The following is a 27,736-nucleotide window of genomic DNA, read 5'->3' as shown; positions in this document are numbered from 1 at the left end:
AGCGGGTGTGCGACCGGGGCTGCCCCATTGCTCCCTCAGCGGGCAGAGCAGCAGGTCTCCCTCTGCTTCCAGGCGCGTCGCACCGCTGCTGAGACCTACGGCTCCTCCCCGCTTCCGTTCTCCTTAAACCAACGCGGCGGAGGCGGCGTCTCCCGTCATGCCCCGAGGAAGGGGCGGCCGCTCCCATTCAGTGGACGCGGCACTCAAAATGGCGGCCGCGGCGGGAAATATGAGTGGAGTTTGTTGCTGGCACGTCTGAGAAGGGAGCTGAGGCGGTATGGATGCCTTGGGCTGCATGAAGGCTCTGCTTCTGGCAGCCACGCAATATCGGGCGGCCAAAACACCGTCCAACGCGGCGCTTCTGCAGCGTAGCCTGGAGGTAAGAATGGGGCCGGTCCTGAGCCCCCGGGCTGCGGTTGAGGAGGGCGACGCGGCCGAGAAGGGAGGGGGGGAGATGGGCCGTGGCCGTAGTGTCCCTCAGGCTCGGGGGCACGGTGGCTGTCTTTGTGCTTCTCCTTGGCTGGTTCCTCTCTGCTGTAATCTCCCCGGGAGGCCGCGGGGAGCCACAGCGGCCCTCCGACGCCCCCCCACCCCAGCAGCCCGCTGACTGGTTACCGGGGGAGCTGTGGCTGAGGGAGCCCGTCAGGCTGAAGAAACGTTTACATTTTTAGCAATATCCCTAGACAATTTCTGTGTCCTTTATAATGGTGTTTTGTGGTGCTTTTGTATATCTACAGATCTGTGCAGTGCATGAAGCATTAAATGTGCCTTACAAGAGACTTTATGGCTTTCATGTTCCCTGAATTTTGACCCACGAGGTTCACCTATTTGCACAATTTAAAAGTGGTGTTTGAGTGATAATTGGCCTTGTTTGTGGAGTTTGGCTATTTCATGCAGTGTGCAACCAAAGGCGCTTGCTGCTAAGGGGTAGTAGGCCTGTGTGCAGTTCTTGGGTGGGCGGCTTGGTGTGGTGAGGGATTGATGCATTGACTGAGCTGTGTAATGTGCAAAAATGGATTTTTTTTTAAAATTTTTTTAAATTGTTAAAACATTAATATTAGAGTTAGTATTCAGCTTGGCTTTCTTCTCTGTATCCATTATAAAGGGAATATGCAAAACCAACACTTTCTCTGTTATCTAAGTATAATTTGTGCCTGCCTGTAGCATTTTCATTTCTTGAACTCAGGTTCCACTTTTTAATTTCAAACACGGAGTGCTCCCAAGACAGCACTGTGTGTTGCTATTCATCCTTCCTGCAGTGTGGTGGTACCCTTGGGTTCCTGCCCATATCTTTAAAAAGCTGGTGGTTGGGCTGAGATGATGGCTGGTTACCCAATGTTTGTGTTGACCAGTCTGTTTTGTTTCTTGTTTCAAAATATATAAACCCTATCTTTTATCTCTGCTGAAACATAGATAGGAAGACTAACCTGGTATTAATTCTGTTCAGTGTATGAAGTAGTAAAGTACTGCTCTGCTACAGCTATGGGTTTAAAAAGGATGCTGTTACTATGAGTGCTGTCAGCAACCAAACAGAAGAAACCCCAATATTATCACAGCATAAACTTGCTACTTTCCAAGAGTAAAGGGAGCACACGTGGGAATGAAAAGCAGATTTTTTTTTTTTTGTATTTTTTAAATTTATTTTCAAAAAAACCCCTAACCTCCCCTGCCTCTCCAGGAATTGCGAATAAAAATGTCCCATTACACTGGCACATAGATTCTTGGTTTGTCAAATGTGACAGAATCTATTTAATAAAACTGTGTGCTTTGACTTCTGTGTTAAATACTTTGTTGCAGTTGAGTAATCGAGGCTTTTCTCCCTGCATCTCCAGGTCATCTCTGGACTTAAGCTTACAAGACTATTTGCTTCAAACCAGATTCTACCAAGTGAATGTCTCAGTTGTGTAGTAGAGCTCCTTGAAGACACTAATACAGACCCATCTCTAACCGTGTCTGTGGTTACTTTGCTATCACAGCTTGGTAAGGTTTGCTTCTGAAGTCCTTATCTTGGGTCTGGGAAAGGGAAGACAAGACAGGTGCTGATTCTGTGGGTGATAAACCTCTCACAAAAAAACTTAAGGTATGAAGGATAAAGCTGTTTTCATTGCAGTGGAGTGCTTGGCTGAGACATCATACTGTATGCTTGAGGCCGGATAAGATGTTAAATTACAATGACAGAATGATTTGTAGTCATTGCTGTGGTCATGCCTGTCAGAAGTTTTCTCTTGTTGGGTCCTTACTTTCTGAAGTTTGAAAAGATTGCCCTTTTAATGGAGTGAAGGAACCCGTCTAGGGGATGCTACATCAAGAGTTGTCACCTCAGTTCTCCCCCTGGAGTGCTTTCAGGGTGGCACTTTGGACTCTCTGATAGCCTGGGCCTGTGTACCTCCAGTTTCCCTTCACTCCTTTTTTCATCATGCATGAATAGTGATTTGAGTCCTTTATGGCAATCTGTAGTTTAACTACTTCTCTGATTCTTGAAGGGTTTTAGCTTCTTTAAGCTTTTTTTTTTTTTTTTTGAATGGTTACTGCAAAGTTATATTTGTTGCTTGGGTTCTTAACTGTTTCTTCCAACATTTGGCTCTGGAAAACTCTAAGAATTGGAGTCTTCCCTCAAGTGGTCTGTTGTTTTACCCACAGTCCTTGTTCACCATGTCTTTTCCAGGTCTGCCCAAGCAGAACTGGCATTTTGTATTTAACTATTACTATGTAATCCTCTCCACGCTCCGGTTTTAGTCAACTTGCCCACCCATAATATGAAGCAAGAAATCGAGATTATTTGGTTTAAGCTTTAAAGCCTTTTAACTTCAGGATTCAAGAACTCAAACAGAACTAAAGCTCTGTAGGTGAGAGGTAGGCTGTTCCTTCAGTTTCCAGGCATCTTAGGGAAAGGTTTGGTGTTTCACTTAACTGTAAGTTCAGAAATAAAGTAGGGATGCAAATGCATAGGAGCTGTGACTTATTTGTTATTTGTGAAAGACGCATGTAAAACTGATCAAACACTGCTTAGATTGGTAACTAATCCAGCAGCTGACTTTGGTATTGCATGGGGGGTTTTGTTAATATTTCTTAAATTCTAGCTTTAGACAATGAGACTAGAGAAGCTCTTCAGGATACCTACAGTCTGACCAGTGTGCTGGCAGGAGTGGTTCATCGAAGCTCTACTAACCTTAGTGACCCAGTCTTATTACAGGTAACTGGAACTAATGCTTAATAGTATCTGGCTACTGTTATATAGCATACATTACACTGTATGCATATGATAATCCTTTAAACCTCTATCTGAAATAATGTGTTGAGGATCTAAACTGTGGTGGGGTTTGTTTTTGTGGGTTGGTTTTTTTTGCTGTACAAGGCTGGTACGAAAGGATTTTAACACTGCATAGAGTTCTCTGTATTCTGTCTTTAATCTTGCTTCTGCTTCTTACCTGTTCAATCAATACAAGCAACAAAAAAACCCCCACCTTGATATTGAAATTATTTCAAGAAGTCACTGCTTGAGAGACTCTAAGATTATTTTCCAGTTAAAGTATTTCGTTATTTCTCCTAGTGTTTGTAACAAACCCCTGCAGATTGTTTTATCTAATCAATACCTTGACAAGAAATTGTGAAGGAGCAAAAGGACACCTGTGGCTGCTGGTTCTCATGGAAGGTTTGCAGGGTGTATATGCTTCCTTAACAATCTCCGGTCAGTGCTGTCTGTCAGTGAACGTGAGGGGGCTGTACCAGTGGAAGCTTACTTCTTAGGAGCCACGTGCAGACATAGATTTATTTAAAATAAAAAAATTGGGGAGTGGTGGTTTAAATGCACACAGGTCTCTTCCTGTATCACACTGAGGTTTCAGCAAGTACTTGCTGGCTACCCGTGGTTACACAGAAAATTAATTTGGAAGCAGTTCTATTGTCCTTGAAAACTGAGTCAAGCATCCAGTAAAGAACACTTTTTCCTCATGGCTTGCGTATGTTTCAAAGGACTAGGAGTACCAGAAAACTTAAGGATCCAGGTGACTTGCGAGTCAGAGGGAGAGATCTTGTACATAGCAAAAAGATGAGTTATAAAACCTTTAAGCTCTCTTATCAGCTATTTACATGGTGAGATTTTTTTCAGCTGATACCCTGTGCTGTGACTTTTGACACATCTGAGTATATTAACTTTATGTTAACTCAGTTATGTTACGTGCCAAAAGAATGCTGTAAGAACTTTGCTGAAAAGATTGCCATGGTAGCAGGCCTGTTTTTATTAAATACTTTCTGCAAGAGGTTATGAAGTGCTCTTTGGATTTTGGTGAAACTAGTAGATCTTTCAGTAGACAAAGCCCCCTTCTTACTGGTAGAATAAAGAACTTGCTGATAAGGCAAAATAAAATCTGATTCATCTGTTTGGGCTTCAAATAAATACCTCAGTGTGGCAGGACATTACTCATGCTTGCAGCAGCTCGTGTAATTGTTACAGAGTCTGAAAATTGGTTCAGCTGGGGTGTCTTATTTGTCCTTTCAGTTCCAGCTTTTGTAATTTGTAACATTCTTCAGTGAGATGCTACAGGAAAGACACAGGTGAATGTTGGAAGTAGGTGATATTCCAACCTAACCCATTCTGTGAGTCTATGAATAGCTTTCTATTTCCTCAGAGCATTCAGTTGCTGCAGAGGCTAACCTACAGTGTTCCGGTCTTTTGCCCTGGTGCCAACATCGATGAATTAATTTCATTTCTAATGCATCATGTGTAAGTGTGTACTCAGTTATCTTTTCTTTTGGGAAATATCTAGCTAAGCTGCTTAACTTTCTGAAGGCCACTGTTATATTGGACTAACGGGGTCTCCAGAGTAAACAGAGGCATTTTTGCTTCTGAAGTTAAGAGAGTTTTTCCTTTGAAACCCATGTTGTTATAGGCCATCAAATACAGTGACTGTCACACATTGTGTGATTATTAATTGTCCTCTTAGCTCACCCCCCACACCCTGGAGAGTGGGGATCTAACAAAGAGGAAAGACAGGAGGAATTTCTGGCTTGTCTTTAAGGGCAGACTTACGATAGATTAATATGAATTCTGTGCAGGTGTCCTTCCAAGAGGTCTCACAACTACTAAAAGCACGTGCAATAAAGGACCTTTGATAGCACTGATCTCTGATACTTTTGTTTTTTAACAGATGACACTCAGTTAAAAGCTGCCCACACTATGGGGAGTGCAATCTGATTTTGCTTTGCTTGGGGAATGGTGTCTAATAGAAAACAAACCAACCAAACAAAAAAGCTAAAATTAAAAGACCCCCCCCTCCAACCACCCTGCCCCCAACTCACAAATTCTTGTAACTAGATTTTTGGATGCTTTATTAAAATGTCTCTGTCTAAATTTCTGGACTTCTCTTTTAAGCCAGTCTGCTGAAGATGAGTTAACAATACCATGTTTGGGACTCCTGGCAAATCTCTGTCGTCACAACTTATCTATTCAAACTCAGATAAAATCTATGGTAAGAGTTTTGGATTTTGTGGCACAATTCTCTGGCTTGAGGGTGAAAGAGAATTTACTCGCCTTGGGACATTACCTTGGTATCTCTTACGCACGTTTTTGTGGCAGTGACAACCCTGACCTGTATGTTATGTGGAGTTGGCAGTGGTTTCTCCTGTATTGGAGAAAATAACCAGTAGAACAGAAAGTTGGGTGCTCTTTTTCTTCTCCATGTTGCTGTGGTGTTGCACTAGCTTGCATTATGCATTCAGTTTCTGCAATTCTTCTCTGCAAATGAAAGATGAACTTAAAATGTAAGCATCCTTCCTAAGGAAAATTGAATGTTGCTAACTCGTGAAGAGTAGTTGGATTTTTGGTAAACTGCATTAACTATTGCCAAGAGAGATTTGCCTTTTAAAGGATAAATCAATAAAATACCACTAATCTTCATGTCAGATCAGGGCCCTACCTGAACCAATCAGTTCCCATCTCTTCATAGATCAATAGAAATAAAACTTATTTCTCAGTTCAGAAATGCAAATTCATCTTTGACAGTGAATGTTGTACTGCTTACTTTGGAAGAAAGATGGGGAGGAAAGGGGACACTGTTGTCAGGTCTGATCACTTGAGAAGAGATGGTATGGGGGGGTTAATTTTCAATGGCTATTTTCTATTAGACTTTAGCAAAATTTCAAAGAAACAGGAGAATGTAACAAATGACAATGTTTCTTCCTTTTCTTTAAATTTTATTTTTATTGATAAAGTTCAACAGAGAATTTAGTCATTGACATCAACACCAGTATTGTGCAGTAGAATGAGAAAATAGATTTCTTAGAGAACAGTTATCCTAATTTTTTTTCATTATTATTCACTATTTGTATGGTGTATTGGTAAGTATTTATAATGAGTAAATTTGTTGGTTTTCATAGCGTGGAATAATATTTATAATACCCATGTTTTTCCTTTTTACTTTAGAAAAATGTGAAGAGCTTTTATCGTACCTTAATAAGCTTCCTGGCCCACAGTAGTTTGACTATGGTTGTGTTTGCACTTTCAGTATTATCAAGCCTTACTTTAAATGAAGAAGTAGGAGAAAAAGTAAGTGATACTTCGAAGTTTCTTCTATATTATTAAGTTGTAGGTGAAACTAATACTCATGCTGGCAAAATGAAATTCTAGTTCCAGCTAGTTTTTTAATAAGGAACAAACCCAGCAGAGTAGTATGTGTTCATATGTAATTTTCTTCTTCCTTTCAGCTCTTTCATGCTCGAAATATCCATCAGACATTTCAGTTGATATTCAATATTGTTGTAAATGGTGATGGTACTCTAACAAGAAAATACTCTGTTGATCTACTCATGGATCTCCTGAAGAACCCCAAAATTGCAGATTACCTTACCAGGTATGGCTTCACTGCATAAAAGTACAGGATATTTTTCATAACCTCTTGTTTGGTTCCTTTGCTGTGTGCTATCTGTATTCTGAACCAAACACTGCAAAAAAATTTAGATGCTTTTTGAATGTTGCTAGCTGGCTATAACTGCTGTACCTGAAACTAAAGGATTTTTGTGTTACTAGTTTCACACAAAAGTGTGAATCAAAATCCGTTTTTTTTTCCACAGTTACATAGGAGTATGTAATATATATATACTAAAAGCAAGTGTGGAGTCTTGCACCTGGGAAGGAATAACCGCTTGTATCAGTACAGGCTGGGGGATGACCTGCTGGAGAAGAGCTCTGTGGAGAAGGACCTGGGGGTCCTGGTGGACAACAGGTTGGCCATGAGCCTGCAGTGTGCCCTGGTGGCTAAGAGAGCCAATGGGATCCTGGGGTACATTAAAAGGAGTGTAGCCAGCAGGTCATGGGAGGTGATCCTCCCCCTCTACTCTGCCCTGGTCAGGCCCCATCTGGAGTATTGTGTCCAGTTCTGGCTGCCCTGGTATAAAACAGACAGGGATCTCCTGGAGACAGTCCAGCGGAGGGCTACAAAGATGATTTAAGGGCTTGGAGCATCTCCCCTATGAGGAAAGGCTGAATGAACTGGGGCTGTTCAACCTTGAGAAGAGTGAGAGGGGATCTGATTAATGTTTATAAATATCTTAACAATATGCAGAAGAACTTTTTCACAGTGAGGGTGACAGAGCACTGGGACAGGCTGCCCAGGGGGCTTGTGGAGTCTCCATCTCTGGAGATATTCAAGACCCATCTGGACACCTACCTGTGTGACCTGTCCTAGGGAGCCTGCTTTGGCAGGGTGGTTGGACTCAATCCCTGGAGGTCCCTTCCAACCACTACAACTCGGTGAATCTGTAATAGTTGTAATCATTAATTCTTTACCTGGACAATATTGGTACTCAAATAACTTGATGAGTTGCTATCTTGCCATTTACAGGTCTATATTGTCTTGAAGTGGAATAGTATAGTTGAATTTGTAATAATTTTACTGGAAGCCATTACAGAATAGCTCCATGGAGACCTTGACCAGTGGTTCTACAAATGCAATTAGCAGAATTTAGTTGCTGAACTTCAGTTGAAACCTAGCAGTAAAAATAGCTGGAAAATCTTGGCTTATTTTAAAGAATTTACTTTCATCCTTAAAATATTTTTTAAAGCTTAGTTTATTTTAGTTAGAAATTACATTATCAAAGTTATTGCTGTGCTTGAAGTGTTTGGAGGTTAAGAAGGAGAATAGGACACTTGGATTTTTTGGTTGGTATAAATGTTGGAGTGGTGAAATTAAAATTATTTGTTCTCCTCTCTGTATGCTGTAGATATGAGCATTTTACCTCATGCCTTGGTCAAGTATTAGATCTTCTTCATGGAAGGGATCCTGATTCCTCATCTAAGGTACTTACATTTCTTTTGTTTAAGGCTGAGGGTACAACTCCTGTTCTAGTTCAACTTCTATAGTCATAAGTAAGTTCCTTGTGTACAGAACTGATAATGAAATATATTAACTTCAGGACTCTTAAGTGACCTTATGGTATTCACCAAGTTTGTATTTTCTAGTTGTTTAAAAGGCTGTAATAATATGTAAATATGTAATGATTGGGGTTTTGGGGCAGACTGTGTGTCTTTCAGGCTTCAGACAGAAAGGCAAAAAGCCAATGTAAACACCTTTTGTGCTTTGGCCTATAGGAAATTTTGAGATCTACCACAAAAAAGAGGGTGTACCCCACTTCACCTGAATTACTACTGCTCAGACTTTGAACTGATGATCAGGGAGCCATGATGCTAATTTCAAAGATTTAGGAATATATTGGGTTTTTTCCTGTAACAAATTTGATGCCACATTTGGTTAAGCAGTTCAGTGTTGCACTCAACTTTGTCTCACTACCACCTTACATACACAAAACATTGGGTAGCTGTTGCTAAAGGCTCAAACGTGAAATGCTGTGAAGATATTAGAGACAAATAAATCTGTGAAACGAATCTTAAGCGTTTTTTAATGTTTCACAGCATAGTAGAGAATAAATGCTAATTTTTCTGTGCATGTGGGGATTTTGTTGTTATTTGTTTTATTTAGAAAGATATAATTACAAGGAGCTTTATAGGGTGCTCTTCATCTAAGTATGCACATGTGTGTCTGTTCATCTCAGACTATCTTCCCCTCCATAACTCTTCATTCTGAGCGTGATCACTAGCCAGCAGCCATGCTTTTTAAAAAGGGAGGGAAAGCAGTACATTGGATGTCAACAGTCACGAGCCTTCACCAGTCTAATGAACTGTTTCTTCTGCTGAGTTGGCTTTTAGGAAAGAAAGCTATTGTTAAGAAAACTTTAAAGTACAGAAAGAGCTGCTCAGAGCTTACTACTCTCTCTAGACTTGTGTTATGGGAGTTGCAATTTCTGTGTAAGTACCTGATTTTTAAAGCGTTTGAACTCTCATTCACTTCACACAGATCTTAGAGCTGCTACTTGCCTTCTGTTCTGTGATGGAACTGCGTCACACCCTGCGGCAGGCAATCCTGGAACCGTCTGGCTTGCCAGTCTCTGGAAATACCAGATTTGTGACTCGCTCAAAGACTTTTGAACCATCTGTTGCATTGGTGCACTTGTCAAACCAACCTTTGGAAGGCTCTGAAGACTGTTCAGTTTTAGCATTACAACTATTCAAAGAGATTTTTGAGGTACCAAGACTGATAATGAGTTTGAAAAACTTCTCAACAGCTATATTTTTAATTTCTTTTTAAACAATTATTAGCATTTTATTTGAAAAATAGCATGTAAAAATATACTTGAAATAAAATTCTTCCTGCTTTAGAATTCCATGCTTGGTAAAACTCTTTTAAAGGCATGTTATATTTCAGAAATATGTTGGTGTTGAAAGTTAAGTGTAAGATATAGCAGTTCATGAAGTAAATACCAAGTAATTGCTTTCCAGGACTTGTAGAAGTGAGGAAGTTTCTCCTGTGTCTTTTTTCTTTGATAAGCTTCCTCCTCCAGTACGATATTGATCAGTAGTCTTAAACCTGAAATATCAAAAGGCTGGAAAAGCTAGAAGGCAGGCTGATGGAGGAAGGGGTGGAGTAAGCTTGGCTTTCTTATTCTGTAGTTTTAAATATTGAAACGAAATTTCTTAATTACAGGATGTTATTAGTGATGGGAACAGCGTCTCGGCCAAACACTTTGTGGATCTTTTGCTGCCTGTTCTTCTTGATCATCTTCAGATGCCGGAACAGATTGTGGATGAGCTATTAGTGAAGAAAAAGTGTGAAAGAATGGTCAAGGCTATTAATGTCCTGACTAATATCCTTTTTATGTGCTTATTGGCAGTTAATTTATTATTCTTCCTCTGTCATTGCTTTGTTAGAAGAAATGTCCATCTTGTTACATTAGTAGCTTCTAATTACAATAACTGCACAAATTTTACTTGGGACTGATGTCTTGAAAGACATTATGCAGCTTTCTAATTGCTGTGAAATTACTTTGTAATACAGTGGTGCAGGATAAAATATGGTGCCTATTCAACAGTGTAGAAGCACTCTGCAGGTTCAAAAACTAACGAGTTTTCTGTTGAAATTGCAAGGGGAGCTTGGGTGCCCATCTTCATTAGTGTAGTGTTTTCACATAGCTGCCAGGTGCAGCTCCTAGCCAAATGTGATGCAAATTTAGATCAGTGAAACAAGGAAGAATAACATGGAAAGAAAGTTTTACACTCGGAGTCCTTAGTGTTCAGTGTCAGGTAGTAAGGAGGATGTGCCTACAGGATGTAGTCCTGCATCAAAGCTAAGTTCTATGAAGAAGTCTTTTTGCTATGTTGCTCATAGATGACTAGTTCATGTATTAGGGACTGATTGTTTACTGACTCTTGTTCATTAGCTTTCTTCATGGCACTCATTTTAGTATGGTTTCCTTAGCTGTTGGTTTCATAGTATGCATATGTGTTAATTGAAAAATGAATCTTACTTGGCTTCTGAGTTAAGCCTGACTTAAGTGGCTTATGCAGTTGTGTTTTACAAGCATTTTTGGAGGCTCTTGTGCTTTGATACATTTGCTTTTGTGTCCTTTATTGTTAAAAAATGTGGGCTTTTGATGCCAATACCTAAACATAGTTATAATTTTATTCTTAACTCAGTCTACTGCTCTGTAGAGATGACATACTAAAAACACATGCCTCGAAGGTACTGACTGCCAACCAATGCACGTCTCTCATAGAGCACCAATTTACCTATAGTGGGATTGATGCTGGTTTGGGGACAAAAGTAGTGGACTCTCAAATGTGGTGAGCACACACACCTCTCTAAAACCTAATTTAGCAAGACTTATATATTAGTCGTGATAGTGTTCCAATGGCAAGTATATTGTCGTGAATATACACCATTGAAATGCATGTAATTCAATGCTGGTTTTAAATCAAACTTAGTGGGTTTTTTGGCAATAGAAAGTAATGTTGCTGGTTAGTAAAACCTAGCTTAAGTATTCAGACATTGTTTTCAGCATAAGCTGGAGATCCATTTCCGTGGAATAATGAACTTAATACGGTTCAACTACTGCATGAGGTTTTAAATTGAAGCTTACCAGAACTGCTCAAGGCACCTAATTTTTCATTTTGATTTTATGTAATCAGAGTTCAAAAACATCACACATCAACATGAGGGGGAATTATTGCATTGCAAATGAAATACACATTCCTTAAGCTTAGTGTCATTAGTTTGAATATCAGCATAACTAAGTTATATGGCCTGAAATCAGTGAAATATAATTGAGCCTGTGATTAAACCCACTGCACTTTTAATTTGAAAGTGGTTGTTTTGGTCTCTGCTGTGCTATCCTTGGCATGGTGGAGAAAGCTCAGCAGCATGTCCAAGGAACATAGTGATCTCTTTTGATGTTGGTATTGTTGCCTTGCTATACATATTTAATTTCTTTGTGAAGATATTTATTAACTTTCTTGAATTGATGGAATTTAATTATTAGTGCTGGTTTGACAGATCTTGCCCTGCCTTTTGTTTTTCACCTGCTTTGCTTTTCTATTTGTATCTTTAAAAGCAAACTTGCTGCTGATATTATTTTGAAAACGCTTGACCTTATGAGCAGACTGAAGCAGGATGTGCCTGGTATGGAGGTCAGCTTCTACAAAATTTTACAGGTATAATTTTAAAGTGTCTCCTGTAAAGCTTCTCTGAAGCACAACAGTGGGTTTAGTTCTGAATGTTTTGCACGCTTATCTCTGAAGTGGTAAAGCTTCTAGGAAAATACAGTCCCCTGGGCACAATTCTTAAAGCTTGTTTTATTGTTAATCCTTCTAAAATAGGGGCAATTTGCTTTTACTCCAGTCATTTATTTCAGTAATGCATGTGAAGTCGTACTTCAGCTACCTGGTAAAAATTGTCCTTTAAGACTGCATTAGCACTGAAGTTTAAAGGTAGCAAACTACACAACCATATAATGATCTATAGGGTTGATTAGTGTATGATCTAGACGCCTAATTTGTGACTTTGTGTAGTCAAATCAGCTTCTAATAACCATTGATCAGATGGTATCTTAACAAGGTACTTTGTAGATGTAATCTAGCTACCAAACACTTCATACTGTTTTGGAGGGGTTTTAGAGTTCTCAAGAAATGCATATTAAACTTAAACTGCTGACTGTTTATGATGGAAATCAAGCACTTAAATTAGTTAAATCCTTCAAGTTTTCACCTGTTGTGTTGGCTTTAATGGGAAAACATGTTTCTAAATGCTCTGAAGTGTAAACTATTTTTAAAATTATTTTTGTTGACTTCAGGCCCAGAAACTGAAAAGGACAAACTTAAAGAAAGTAGCTTAAGTTTGGAATAAAACATTCCTGTGCTGATGGTGCTTGATATTGTGATGTCTGGGTGGTTTTGGTTTTTAATTTGTTGTTGACTGACTTATGTTGTTTTGACCTAAGTAATTTCTTCTTTAGGATCAACGCTTGCTTACGCCTCTGACATTTGCTCTAACATCAGACCACAGAGAGCAAGTCCAAGTGGGATTTCAGATACTGTTTGAGGCTGCACCCTTACCAGATTTTCCTGCCATGATGTAAGTTTATTTTTGTGATTGCCTGGTAAGATTTGACACTTTTATGGGCTGTGAGTGATATTCATGTAGTGATTTTGGAGGTGTGAGGAGGTAGTTCAAATGTTGATGGTATTCAATTAACATCAGATTCTAGACAGCATCTGTCCATCAAGGTCTTGAAGTCAGTGCTTGGAACTGGAGTATGTCTAATGTTGGATGGAACCAAATCCAGCTGGAGGCCGGTCACAAGTGGCGTCCCCCAGGACTCAGTCCTGGGTCCAGTCTTGTTCAACATCTTTATCAATGACCTCGATGAAGGCACTGAATGCTCCCTCAGTAAGTCTGCAGATGACACTAAACTAGGAGGAAGTGTTGATCTGCCTGAGGGTAGGGAGGCTCTTCAGAGGGATCTGAACAGACTGGACCGATGGGCTGAGACCAACGGGATGAAGTTTAACATGGCCAAGTGTAGAGTGCTGCACATGGGACATAACAACCCCATGCAGCACTACAGGCCTGGGGGAGACTGACTGGAGAGCTGTCAGGAAGAGAAGGACCTGGGGTTGTTGGTTGACTGCAGGCTGAATATGAGCCAGCAGTGTGCCTGGGCAGCCAAGAAGGCCAATGGCATCCTGGCTTGTATCAAAAACAGTGTGGCCAGTAGGTCTGGGGAGGTAATTGTGCCCCTGTACTCAGCATTGGTGAGGCCACACTTTGAGTACTGTGTGCAGTTCTGGGCTCCTCACTGTAAGAAGGACATTGAGGTCCTCAAGCAAGTCCAGAGAAGGGCAGCCAGGCTGGTGAAGGGGCTGGAGGGCAAATCCTATGAGGAGCGGCAGAGGGAGCTGGAGAAGAGGAGGCTGAGGGGAGACCTTATCACCACCTACAACTAGCTGAAGGGAGGTTGTAGAGAGGTGGGCGAGGTGACAGGTGATAGGACAAGGGGAAATGGCACAAAGCTGTGCCAGGGCAGGTTTAGATTGGATATTAGGAAAAATTTTTTTACTGAAAGAGTTGTCAGGGCCTGGAACAGGCTGCCCAGGGAGGTGGTTGAGTCACCATCCCTGGATGTGTTCAGAAAAAGGGTTGATGAGGTACTTAGGGATATGGTTTAGCATAGGATGGGAATGGTTGGAATTGATGATCTTCAAAGGTCTCTTCCAACCTTGTGATTCTGTAATGTTCTGACTGTCAGATTTCCCCCTCTACTGAACTTGGTCACACGTGTCACTCTTCAGTTTCTAAAGCTTTGCTTATCCTTTTGCAGTAACTTCCAAGGAAGAACAGAATAGGATAAGACACAGGCAGATGGCAGTTGAGGTAGTATTTAAGGTGGCCTAAATAGGAGAAGAATACTGAGAAACTGTAGTTGGAGTCCTTATTTCTGTAGATGTAACAAAATAGGAAAAACTGATCTTAAATTCTTCTGCAGTCTTTGCGGCCTAGAAAACCAATCTGAACCTTCTCCCCTTTTTGCTAGCAGTGCTTTTTAAGAACAAAACCAGGAATTGTTTGAAAGGACTTCCAGACCAAATGCTTTTTTGGCATTTGAGCTTTTTTGTCTTCAGTGAAAGACTTGTAATGTAACTGGCTTCTCTTGGAACAGTGAGGGAATTATTAGTGGGGCGGGGGGTTGGGGATGTGACAGTAAAGGAGTGTGACCTAACAAAGTAATGGTAACTTGTCTCGGACTTTTTGAGAGCGTTTTGAGGATAGGGGAATGAACAGTACCTTTACAAAATAAACAAAAGTAAACAAACAAAAATTTTTCCTGCATCCTAGGGAATCATGTTCTGTTCTGTCATAACCTGAAAATAGATCAGTGGTAAGAATACAATGATGAGTGTCTAGAGCTGTAGTCATACTGAAAACATTGGTGCTGTTTTTATCATTTAACAAGTAGTTCTATCCATCAGTATAATAGCTAGTTAGCTGTAGACTTCAGGTGGGAAATACAGCAATACAGAGGAGTGTCCGTAAAACCATCAAAATGGATAAAATAAATTCTGAAAGCTGAAGCACCAACCCAAGCAGAGTTTCAGAACAGGCTTGCAGCTCTGGAGGTCTCATGCTGGTGGGAGTGCTTGGAACCTCTTACTGAGGCTGGGACAGTAAAAGGTGGTCTTCTAGCCTGCAGGAGGTATGCAGTTGCTGAGGATTTGTCATCCCAAATATAAGAGCTGTGGGAGGTCCACAGCCTGTGAGTACTGGAGATGATGAGGAAGAGATTGACTGGGTCCTGCATTCCCAGGCAGTGCTCCTTGTAGTAGACTTTAACTACCTTGATATCTGCCAAAAAGGTAAAACAGTAGGGTGCAAGCAATACAAGAGGTTTCTGGAACGCATTGATGACCACGAATCCAAGTGCAGTCACCTGTCACCAGCATTACTTCAGTGAGGTGTTCTTCATCCTATCCTTCAATCCTAACACAAAGGATTGAAGACCTGATGATAAGAAACAGCCCACTGGATCTGACTGCTTATAAGCCAGGTGAACTGTTTGGGGATGTGAAGATTAGTGACAACATTGATTGCAGTGACTGTACTCAGCCAGTTGACTGATGTCATTGCAGAGCCACCTCAGTTTATCTTGGAGAAGTGGTGGTTGAGAGGTTCCTGAGGACTAGAAGAAAGCAAATGTAACTTCTGCCTTTGAGAATGGCAAAGGTTAACAATAGCCCCCTGCACTGCCTTAGGAAGAGCAGAGGGTGACAGAGGTGACTGTACTCCTTTGTGCAGCCCTGGTGAGACTGTGTCTGGAGTGGTGTGTCCAGGCCAGGGCTTCCCAGCACAACAGAGACAAACATACTAGAGTGAGTCTAGTGAAGAACCCTTAAGATGTTTAAGGGACAAGCATATGTCATACAAGGTGGTACGGGGAGCTACAATTGTTTAATTTTGAGAAGACTGTGAGGGGGGTGGATCTTATGCACATTGATAAGTGTCTGATGGAAAGGAACAAAGAAGATGGAGCCAGACTTAGTGGTATCTATCATTAGAACAAGAGGTAGGCACAAACTGAACTATAAGGGGAAAAAAACCCCACTAATTATTTAACTTCTTTAAATATAAGAAAACAAAAATTACTGTAAGGGGTCTCAAACACTGGAATAAGTAGCCCAGAGAAGTTATGAAGTCTTCATCCCTTGAGACAGTCAAAACTACTGGACATAGTCCCAGCAACATGCTTAGAGCAGGAGAGTTAAACTAAATGATCTGTTAAGGTCCCTTTCAACCCCAACTATTCTGTGATCACAATATTTTGTGGATATAGGAGATGTTTTTATAACGACCAGTAACAAACAGTCTGGCAGGGAGAATGAAGGATCTGTATAGTCCACAGTACCTGGAGTTGTATGGTGGAATAGCCAAAGAATATCAATGCAAATTAAAAATAGTCTGTTCACTTAAGAAGCAATTAAGACAGTACTTTAGTGAAGTGGTTGGGATAACTTAGTAATTAAACTTATCAAGAGGAACAAATTTTTGACTGATGCTTCAAAAATCAGCTTTTGATTTATCATTCTCTGATTTGGAACATGTGGTTACTATTTTCAAAGCAGCTACTCACAAGTTACAAACATTAGAATATATAGAATATATCCTCACACCCTTCCCCAGCTCTACTATGAGGTCCCACCCATAGGAGACAGTCCTCCACAGACTTCTCCAACATGAGTCCTTTCCAATGGGGCTTCGGCTCTTCACCAGCTGCCCCAGCATGGGATCCTGTCTCTGTCATCCTGTCTCCCTGCCATGCAAAACTACACCACATTTCTATCTGCATTCTTCCATTTTTTTTGAAACTTAAAATGCTGTGTGCTGTACTCAATACAGTGTTATAAAGTAGCATCACAGACAAGGAAAAGCTATGGTTTCTTGGTAGCACTCCACCTTTTCATCATTCAGTCATCTTATTTGTATGCCTCATAAAATTTCTTACTAAATACCTTCTCAGTCTTCCTTCTTACAAGCGGTGGCCTAGTTAAGTTGAATAGTGATAAGTGAAATAACCTGTTTCTCAGGCTCATGAGAGACAGATGATCTGTTTTGCTCAGGAAGAGCCGAAGGCCATGCCCTTTCTGGCAAGATACTGCATTTGTTTCTAAAGGTTAGCCATGACAGGCACTTCTTTTTCATGCTTTCTGTATCTCTGGACAGTTTGGGCATGTGTCTGATACCATGTCTTAAGTTATTTTTAATGAGAGATAATAATATTATGAAATGTTGCTTATTTTCAATCCTTTCAGTGATATTTATAGCAGATTTTCTTATTAACAGTCTTTATGTTTATACAGGCTTGCTGAAAGTATTGCAGCAAATAATGCTTACAGACAACAAGAAACAGAGCACACGTCAAAAAGAATCCAAGTGCAGTCACCTGTCACCAGCATTACTTCAGTGAGGTGTTCTTCATCCTATCCTTCAATTGATGAATCCACAACTTCAAATATTCAGGAGCTAATACAAAAACTTCAATCTGGACTAGAGGTAGGAATTCATAGATCCTTGTTAAATACTTGGCTTTTTCATACAGGATGGGAGCCACAACAGAAATTCAAATCCAAGTGTCAGGCTCTAGTGTATCAGTAGAGTTCAGTTTAGCCTCCTGCCTTTTTAGAATGTGCCCTTTCTCCAGTGAGGTTGTCAGATATAGGCTAGACACATGCCTATATGCCTAGACTTGCTGGGACACTTAGAAGGATCCTCCTCCCCTTGCTTCCTAAGAAATAGCCTGTAATTAGAGATGATACTCTGCTTTAGAAGAGTGAAGTGCATCCCTTGTATACCTAAACACTTACATGAACACTCTCCTTTCCTCGCCTGAAGCTGATTTCAGCATTTGGAGTTCTTTTTTTTTGGTGGCCTTGTTTGAAAGGTACTATTATTACCTCAAAAGAAAGCTTTTGCTTCCTCTGCAGAGACATGTATTGTGAATGAGGCACTCAGACACCATTTACAGTGTGTTTCTTTGTGGGCCCTACTGTCAGGTGCCAAATATATTTCCTCTTTCTCTTCTGTTCAAAACAAGGTGATTTGTAGTTCTTTTAGACAGTGGTGGATTGTCACTTCTGTTTTCTCTTGGCTTAAAGGAATGATATGCAGATTGGGAAAATGAACAGCAAGTGCCTGATAACAACTTGGTATCTGTATTAATGGCCGTTGCCTCCAGCCTTAGCTTTGCAACCTTCCTCTTGTTGTTCTAACTGATAAGAATGAAGCTTAGCAAACTACCAGCTCCAGACAGCTGCTGGAACAATATGAAAAAGGTCAAGTGAGTCTCCCTTGGTTTACTGGAGCTGAATGCTCCCTGTGACCTTCCCTTGCAGGCCTGCACGTGACAGCCTGTAGGTGCACTGCTGTAGTAATGTCAGTCAAAGCAGCCACAGGTGTTTAACAGCACTAGCACAGCAGATTCTGGTAATGCAACAGATTGTAAAGCTCACTTAATTTTTGAGGGGAGAAAGTTGTTGATGAATTGCTGAGTGAATCTTTTCTTAGACCTTCTAATTAGTAGAACTTTTTTCTAACAATCAATATACATATTTGCTTAAAATACCTAGTACTTCAGCTCTGTGTTCCATATGTTGTGTGAAGCTCAAGTGTGTGTTAAAAAAACCCAACAAAACAACAACAACAAAAACCAAAAGAAAACCACCCCACAATATTTGGAGAACACTTTTAATAGCATAGAGAGTGAATGGGACTTACAGAAACTTTTATTATAGTAGCAACATCGAAAAGGACACAGAGATGGCAAGTTTGCAAGCAGGAAAATAAACTACTTGTGTCCTACCTTAGGGACAGGAAAATGAGCTGAGAACTTGGGGCTGTGTGAGGACTACTGTTAATACGCAAACAAATTCTTGCATGATGTTTCAGCATGGTGCAGAGATGGCAGCTTTTCAGTAGGTGCTCACTGTACAAACAGCTGGGATAGCTTGCATAGTATCCTTTCACAGTAAGTCCTGGCTCTTTTCTGATAGTAGTATGTTGAAAAGGTCTTGGAGTATGAACAAGGGGTTTTAGCCATGTGTATTTTGTGCTGCTATTATTAATGCAAAGTAATTTCAGTGTCCTATGAGGGGGCTGATGATTCTCCAGCAAAGATTAGACCAAGGGGAACTGATTTAGAGTGCTGATGCTACCTTCTCATAGTGCTGGACTGGTCGTCTTCTGCAGGTGAATCCTATTCAGCCTGAAGAGTTCCATTGTTCACAGACTTTCCCCAGGAGTTAGGCGCATGCCCTCTGAGCGGAGTGTCAGACAAAAGGATGAGAACTCAAAAAGCTAGTGGGCAGGTGGAGTTTAGGCACATGTTGTCTGTCTAAGTAAATACAAATTTACAGTAGCAGTAATTGGAAAACATTTCCACAGGTGAAGGAGCCGCTCACTGATATGAGGATATCAGACATCATGGATGTCTATGAGCAGAAGCTGTCCGCATTAGCAGTGAGTACAACCTGACATGTATGGGTTAATTGCTGCCTGTACATTCACAAAGTATTAATAAAAAATGTTCTTCCTGTGTACAGTCTAAAGAAACTAGGCTGCAAGGCTTTTTGGAAGCAAAGGCACTAGCACTGGCTCAGGCAGATAGGCTGATGGCTCAGTACCGATGTCAGAGAGCCCAGGCTGAGACTGAGGTAAGTAGCAGGGGCTTCCTTCTGGGACTCTGGGGTGGGACTTAATAAAAACTGTTTGGGTACCTTTAACTGTGATCACATAGAGTTTCCATACATACTACTTAGCCGTAATCTATGCTTGTGAGTTAGTGGTCTTAATTTTAATTGCAAACATCCTGTTTTCCTTTGTATTGTTCTTAGGAACAGTTTTCTTTCATGTCCTTTCTCTTTTTTCTGGAAGCCCACAAAGCTAACCTAAAACACTGATTATTGTTTATTAATCATTAGTGTTAATTTAACAATAGTAATTTTGAAAATTAATAAAGCCACTTACTGGAATTCTATATAGATTTTGTTGGTATATGAAGAACTGTTTCCTATTTGTGCTTTTTAATCTCTTGTCAAAGATGAGCTTTCAAATAAAGTGTATTGCCATGGGTATGTATGAGGTGTATATTGCAAACTCTTAACTTCTATTCTTCAAAGGTTATAATAAAGATTGGGCACCAGATTACTAAATCCATAGCTAAAATGTATAATCTTTTACTTTTTTCCCCCTCCCCCCTCACACTACCTATACAGGATATTAAAGAAACTTTTTGAATGAACAAATTAATTTGTAGTTAATATTAGCTGAGAGAAATCCATTTCATCATGTAACTGATGGCATTTCAATGTTTGATCTATGCTGTCAAATATCTTTGTACAAAGTGACTTGTGAAACAGAATTGCTTGTAACTGTGGGTGTTGTTTTGTTTGGGGTTTTTTGTTTTTCGGTGGGGCTCTTTCTACTCAAAGGCAAGAACTCTTGCTGCAATGTTGAAGGATGCAGAACGAAAAAATGAAGAACTTAATGATTTGCTGAAAGCTCAGCAGGTAGAATCCGAGAGAGCACAGACTGATATCGAACAGCTCTTTCAACACAACAGGAAATTACAAACAGTTGCTGAAGAACACGAAATACTGAAAAAATCCTCTGTGGATCTTCTTCAGAGGTAAGGCACGTAAGAGCTCTAGGCAAATACTTTTTATTCAAAGAACAATGAAGCCCTTCACTGGACTAAGTACATTTAGATGGACAATGTTACATGTTACTTCACATCTTAACTGAAAAATTTGTTATTTTTAATATCTTAAATGGAGTGAGAACTAAAATTATAGATATTGAAGCTCCAGTTCAGGAAATTGCATAAACTCTGTATAAAAGGGAGCATTGCTCTCTGAACAGAGTGCATAGTTTCTATTGGAATTCTATTAGTACCATACTGTCAGATTTTTTCTTTGATCTTACATGCTGTCTTGACAAAATACTAAGAATAGTCCAGAGAAGCAGCCAATACAGTATGTCTGCATAAGATAGGAGCTTATATCTTTGACATCCTATAGCAAATTGACTGAAATCAGGTAAAAGTGAGGTAAGGGGAAGGATGCATCTTGTATGTTCCAAATTATTTCCAAGCATTATTTCTTTAGGTTGTTAAGCTAAAATAACACAGCAATGTGAGACAAAACATACATAAGGATAGAAACTGTGTATGCAAATAGCATGTGCTTTGGAAGAATGAAGGCTTAAAGGAGCTTCGGCTTTTCAACTCGCATGAGTTGGTCTTGTCACTAGGTGTCAGCAAGGCAAAGAAGCTGATACAACTGAGAGCAAGTTCTCGTTTATTAATGGCAGTAGGCCTTGTATTGGGCAGTGGTGAAGGCATACTGCTGCCATAAAGGGGAGTCATTGCAGGACAAAGAATGTATAAAGCCTTTGTCTGTTATGGTGTTTCTTGATTAAGTATCTATTACGGTGACCATGGAAGTACCTCCTTCATTATTTGTATTGTATGCAGTCATATACTTTCTGAACATGTATCTGACCAATAACTGTGAAATTAATCAGCCTCACTTCGGTATCTAAAACTTCTAAATTCTCCGAAGTAGGAAGCAAATAGCAAAAGCTTGCTTTTTAAACAATCTGCACGCTTGAAATACACTGTTCCTTAAGAATGATCACATAACTGACATCAGGGTGACGTACGGAAACAGACTCTGTAACTCAGAGTTATAAAGTAGGTATGTTTATTGCGCACAGATGCGCGGGGGATCGCTCCGCCACAGACGCGCACACCTGGAGTAACAAAACCGTCCCATATTTATACAATGAAACAATGAATATTCAATTAACACCTATACATATTCATTACCTAAACCCGCCTACTCTCGCTTCTTATGCTAATTAGCTTATCAGTCCTTTGCAATTGCGCAGCTTCTTCCAAAAATTGTGGGCAAGGGTCTTCGATGGTCCTTGGGAGGAAGGCCCGAGTCCTCTTCACGATGTACTTTTCACCTCTTGCCTGGAATGTGCTGGTCTTGCAAGCTTGCAGTGTTCTTATCAGTCTGAACTAATTTATGGCCTTGTTAACTATCCGCTTTCCTCCAGTAACGAGGTCTACAAACACAATTTGTGTCCTTTATCAGCCACCTGTTTTCTTTAATAAAGAGGTAACGGGATGGACATTATTCCATCCTCGAGTTCTCGCTCTTTTATCTTCTCCTCGAGATAGTACAAGGCCTTCAGGAGTAATCCCTTTGCTATGGAAAAGAAAAACAAAAAGACTCCCCTTCTCCTTCACAAGCCGTTCCACATAATTATTATAGCTGAGCAAGAGCTGCTCTCTGTAATTATACTACACTATGTATATAATCGTGATTCTATACCCTTAGATCACGGGGAGAGAGTTTTCCTATTGGTAGGAAAACGTTTGCTCGGAGCAGGAGATCTGCCTCATAAACCTACATGAATGGCAGACTGCAGTCTTCACTGTGTTCAGTTTTTTGTATCACCAGACAGCTGGAGGTCATAGGCTGATGCAAGAGTCCATTAAAAAATGGCTGCAAATAGTTAATTTATAATAGTGTGTGCATGTCAAATTTCTAAAGGCATCTGTATGTCTTGTCAGTTCCTAAGAGTTTCCTACTGGAGGAAGATTGCTCCCTGATCCTTAATCATGAAGTTTATGTAAGGAATCCACTGAAGCTTAGTTTGTGGGCTTTTTCTTACTCAAAATATGTTTGTTTAAAACACTAAACCAAAAAAACCACCCCAACTACCACCAAAAAATCTTCAACCAAACACCACCCCTCAAACCACTTTGCTTTTAGCTTCAGAGGGATGACTGCATAGATGATGCCAAATAAAATTATTTGACAAGCTATTAAAATAAAAGGTTTTGAAAAGCACTTACGCTCTTCAACCATAACTATCTCACTTGTTTGTAGGTATGAGACAACTGAAAGACAATATAAAGATCTACAGAGTACTTGCAGTTCACTAAATAAGCAAATTGAAGGAATGCAGAAACTGAATGAGTCGCTCCAGCAGCAGAATGACAGGTGGGTTCAATGTGGTCTCTTAAAGCAAATTAAAGTAAAACTAAATAGCACTTTAATCTCAATTTTTTAGTTCTGCTTTAAATAACATTGAGAAGTAGGGGTAAAAGAAGCAAAAGATTCTTCAGGATTGCTTTATTATATGTATGTTATATGGAAATCCACAGTAGTGACTTTAGTGGTCCACTTTGTTACTGTATTGGCTGGATGCAGGATGAAATACCCGCAGACCTCATCAATAGTAGCAATGAAACAGAGTAATGAAAACAGTCCCACTCTTGGCTACGTTTTGGGGGGTGTGGAGGTGTCTTTTCCTTGCTGTTGAGTTCTTAAATGCTGTTGTTATTCAAAGATTTTCATCCATTCACTTTTTAGCCTGCAAGGTTTCTCTGCAATGTTTTCAGATCAGGAAAAAATCCCTACCCAACTAAACTAATACGTTTAAAAACTCTTTTAGAAACTGGTTGGTATTCTGTCATGGTATAAAACTTCATTCCTCAACTCTAAAACCAGGATTACTTACGTCTTCTTGAGCAGTAATTATATTTTTTTTTCCTTTTTGATGGCTTAAAATAGTGTTCTGATGCACCTTTCACCAGTGTAACTAGGAAATAGGGCTCGTATTTGAGATATTTTATTTAATACTTAATTTTGCAGAAGTTATCTTTAAAATATGCTCACAGGCAGGCCTTGTGTTCAATTTAGAAATAAAACGCTACTCTCGGTTTTACGTGCAAAGTTCACTTCATCCTTCCAGGCTCTTGCCTTGTCATTAATGAGAGCAGCCCAAATTACTGCCTCGAGTTCTGATTTCACATGGATCAGCGTGAACATTTTCTCATTAGTTTGCTACTGAATAAATTTGGACCCTTCCTTTCACTGCTGTGGTACACAGCTCAGTGTGATTGGGGAGATATTCTGGTGAAAGGTGCCCCTTCTTAAAGGCAGGTAGGTCAGGGGAGCAGTTACATAGGTGTTCTTGAACTGCCACGAATAAAATGGAGGCCGTGGAAATACGCCCTCTCTGTTGCTAGAGGCTGCAGTGTAGGAACTGGTAGGTACCAAGTGGATGAACAAGTAAATGAGAGTGCCAGTAGATGCCATCTAGGCCGTGCAAGTGGCAGTTGGAGCATGCCTTAGAAAGCAGGCCAGCCAGTAACAGGGAAAGTAGACAAGCTTCAACAGAGTATAAAGTGCCCTGGCTGCAGCTATAATGCTGGTAGGCAACAGTACCTGTATGTTAAGTGATCATGGAAGCTGAATATTACCTGCATTGGAGAGGACTGCAGCAGACCTGTGTGTGGGCTACAGCGGTATCTTAGGGAATGGTTGTTTTTGTGGAGTGTCATGTGACAATCAGGAAGATGCTTTGAATGGTATTGGAAATTCCTTATCCGTGCAAGCACATCTGTGCATAATACCCAAAACAGGTTTTTACTGTCTTATTGTCAATTCTGAATGTGTAGGGCTAAAACCCCAGCATACTCAGTCATTAATGGCAGTGGATTTCCACTTGGGTTAAATGACAATTTCCACTCCACTGTGGTCTTTTGAATGCTTTGTGGCAGTAATCTAAAGCAAGTTTCTGGTATTTAAGCTCCAGGTATGAACCTTTTCAGCTGTCTCTACCATGTGTCCGTGATCAGAGAAGGGAAATGACTTTCATGGAGAGAGGGGGGTCTGAAGGAAAGAAAATCTAACTGTATCTGCAGTCACACCCTGCAAATTTATACATTTGCTGATTTGAAGCTCCTGGCAGCTATCAGAAATAATGCAGAAATAATTGTAGCTTCTTAGGACAAATAAATGGTGGCAAGTCCCACTTTGATCATTAGACTTTATTTCTCTGCAACTTTAGCATTGCTGCACAGTTGGTAGAAGCTGAAGATCACAGAAAAGAATTACAGCAACAGCTACAGGAGAGAGATGGCAAAATAGCAAGTAAGTCACTTAACTAAAGGTCACTGAACCTAGAGAACTAACTGGATTAACTATGTTATTAAATGCTCTAGATAAGCAGCTGTATCGTATTAAGTAACTTGCGGATCTTGAAGTGAGCCAGGGATGCATAATTTAACAGTTAAAATTAAAATCTACGTTGTATTTAACTATAGGATACATAAACATGATTTCCCAGGCTATGTATGGACTTCACTGAATCTCTGCACAGCATCATATGTCCCTACAGGCTCTTTTTACAGCATGTCCATTAGAACTGTTTTCTGTAGGAACTGCAAATTATGAGAGCTTAATTTAACTCTCCTGCCAATGCTGGAAGCGACCACTGACACTTAGCAGTAGGTGGCACTACTCAGTAATTCAATTATCATCAGCCATGTTGAGTCTATTAAAAAACAGACAAACCAAACTTGTTTCCCAGGCAATGCAGTATCTCTTTTTTCTAAGTTTGGCAACCCATATTTTAATGGGTTTGGCAACCCATATTTTAATGTGTTCATTTTCTTAAGCCTTGCAACAGAAAATAAAAGTTCTGGAAGAGAAGCTAAAAGCACAACAGAAAGAAAAAGTTGATATGGAACAAACTGTAGATATTCTTAAAAAGGAATTAAGTAAAACGGAGCAAGCAAGGAAAGAACTGAGTATCAAGGTAAGGAATTACTTGCACCTGCATTCTAGAGATGGAATTTTAGGTATCTATATAGCTGATAGTAGAGTTGGTAAATCAATATTTCAGTGGTACAATAGCCACGGAAACTAGGGCAGTCTGCCTCATAGAAAAGAGCAAATTATCTCAGCTTTAACTGAATTCCTGTTGAAATGTGAATAGCTGATTTTTTTTTGATTTTAAACAGAAAGCAGTCTGGTCAGGCTCTAATGAGTCTGTACAGAGTATCGTGTGTGAGTAGATAATGTTTAGAAGAAAAACAAAACACCTGTAGTGCAATATTAAATAGGAGAATGTTGCACACTCCTCTTCAGTAGTTTTGACTACTGTAAAAATATGAATTGGGTCACATTTTTCCCTTTCTGGTGTCCCAAATTAAGGTACACATGTTACTTATGTACACACCGAAGTACATCAGATTTTCTCTTTAGTCTTCAAAATTATAACAAAATACCCCTAAGAAAAGAGTCTTTTTTCAAAACCAAGTTAAGCAGGTAATGTTTTAAGAAACAAAACAAAATCCCCAAACTTCAGTGCAGACTTGTGTCCTTGCCTATAATTAAGGCTCCCTATAAATGCACAGTGAGAGATTGATTCTACACGCCATCTGATTAGCAGTCACCAAGTGGGCAGCCTGGCAAAGCATTTGCTGTACGTCCATTCCTTAGAAGCAAAGTCTAATCTCTCCAGGCAATAGAATGCAGTAGATAGCAAATATTTCCCTTGATCTCACTAGGTGTTTACTGGTGCTGGGCTTGAAAAGAACTGTGGATGGCTTAACGATGAACACCACTGATTAAACAGAGCAGTGATGACACGGGGTGTGGAGGAAGTCAGTGCTTTCCCATGGCTTCTGATGTTCTGAAGTGTGGCAGTAGCTGTAACTCTTCATATGTACCAAACTTACAGCTTAAAAATATTTCTGAAACAAGCTTATAATCAAAAAACACAGTTTTAAAATTGCTTGTTTAAATTCACCACCAGGCTGCTTGGCTTTTGCTGTATTCTCAGTTGATAGTGGATTAAATGATAACAATGTGGTTGTTTCTGCAGGCATCATCTCTGGAAGTTCAAAAATCCCAGTTGGAAGGACGCTTGGAAGAAAAAGAAGCGCTTGTGAAACTACAGAAGGAAGAACTGAACAAATACTCCAATATGATTTCAATGATTCACAGTCTAAGTGGTGGCAAGTTAAGTACAGAAACAGTGAACCTCACTTTATAGGGCTCTATTGTAAAGGTTTTAGTGTTTTATACATATGTATAAGTATATGTAAAGATTTTTAAACTTGAAGTTGGCATACTCTCTGGCCTGAAAAAAACCTAAAATCGAAGTAGTTTATCTATCAGTTCAGAAGAATAAGTAGTAATTGTGAAAGCTTTGTTGTAAAAAAAGTTACTGTATAGCATATAGGTCTTCTGGTGGTCTTGGACAGAGCTATTATCTGTGTTGGGAGCTGAATGCAACTTTTGTGGTTAACCTGCTTAAGTATATGCAGAGAAACAAAGGAAAAATAGGAGTCGGTGTCAGCTTTCTTGTCTGTATATTCTTCTACTGTCTGGCTGTCAAGCAGCGTGCTTCATGGGTTAAGCACTTTTATCATTTAATCTTGCTAATTTTTACTCCTCTGAATACCATTATTATTTGTGCAGCCTTTCTTCCTGATGTCTGACGTCCAAACATAAAATAAAATGGATTATATTGATTAGAACATGTTATATTGAAAGCTGTATTTGTCAGCCTATTGCTCAAGTGCTTCGTGTGGTAAATCCGCGGAGGCGTTTCTAATTAGGAGGAGATACGAATTCGAGCAAGTAGAGCACCACATCTGAATGACTTTTCAGCAAATAGCATCAATTAGGGAAAGCATGCTAAAATGGAATTCATGAATGTGCAAATATTTTTTAAATACTAGATAATATATTCCTAATCCTACACCACTTCCTTTCTTTAAAAAAAGATCTGCACTTTTCTGACAGTCCTATCTAGTACATGCTAGTTATTGTCAGCATAGTCACTTCCTGTTGTACACCAACAGGTCTGCATGTATTGTTCATACTATAACTATTTAGATAACTTTGGGGTTTTTTTTAAAATGTATTTCCATACAAAAGTTTAGTACTAAAATTTGATGCGTGTTTTTGAGTGGCAGAACACCATCTTTAGTT

The 27,736-nt window shown here is 39.9% G+C and overlaps 1 protein-coding gene across 1 annotated transcript; it reads left to right on the top strand.

Annotated features, from left to right (window-relative positions):
* Positions 1-277: 277 nt before the first annotated feature.
* On the top strand, positions 278-26,792 carry CIP2A (cellular inhibitor of PP2A; the record flags this gene model as incomplete). Its single annotated transcript, XM_084278858.1, has 21 exons — positions 278-379; positions 1,833-1,980; positions 3,081-3,193; positions 4,629-4,723; positions 5,372-5,468; positions 6,422-6,544; positions 6,703-6,848; positions 8,218-8,293; positions 9,348-9,575; positions 10,035-10,207; positions 11,039-11,170; positions 11,938-12,037; positions 12,838-12,956; positions 17,234-17,426; positions 19,314-19,388; positions 19,472-19,582; positions 20,360-20,556; positions 22,832-22,945; positions 24,801-24,883; positions 25,411-25,550; positions 26,622-26,792. The coding sequence occupies 21 exons, from the start codon at positions 278-280 to the stop codon at positions 26,790-26,792; spliced, it is 2,736 nt and encodes a 911-aa protein (XP_084134984.1).
* Between the last annotated feature and the right edge of the window lie 944 nt (positions 26,793-27,736).

The sequence above is a fragment of the Gallinula chloropus genome (genome assembly GCF_964237585.1).
Source record: "Gallinula chloropus genome assembly, chromosome: 1".
NCBI lineage: Eukaryota > Metazoa > Chordata > Aves > Gruiformes > Rallidae > Gallinula > Gallinula chloropus.
Note: the sequence above shows the minus strand (reverse complement) of the source record. Positions and strands in the feature narration are given on the sequence as shown.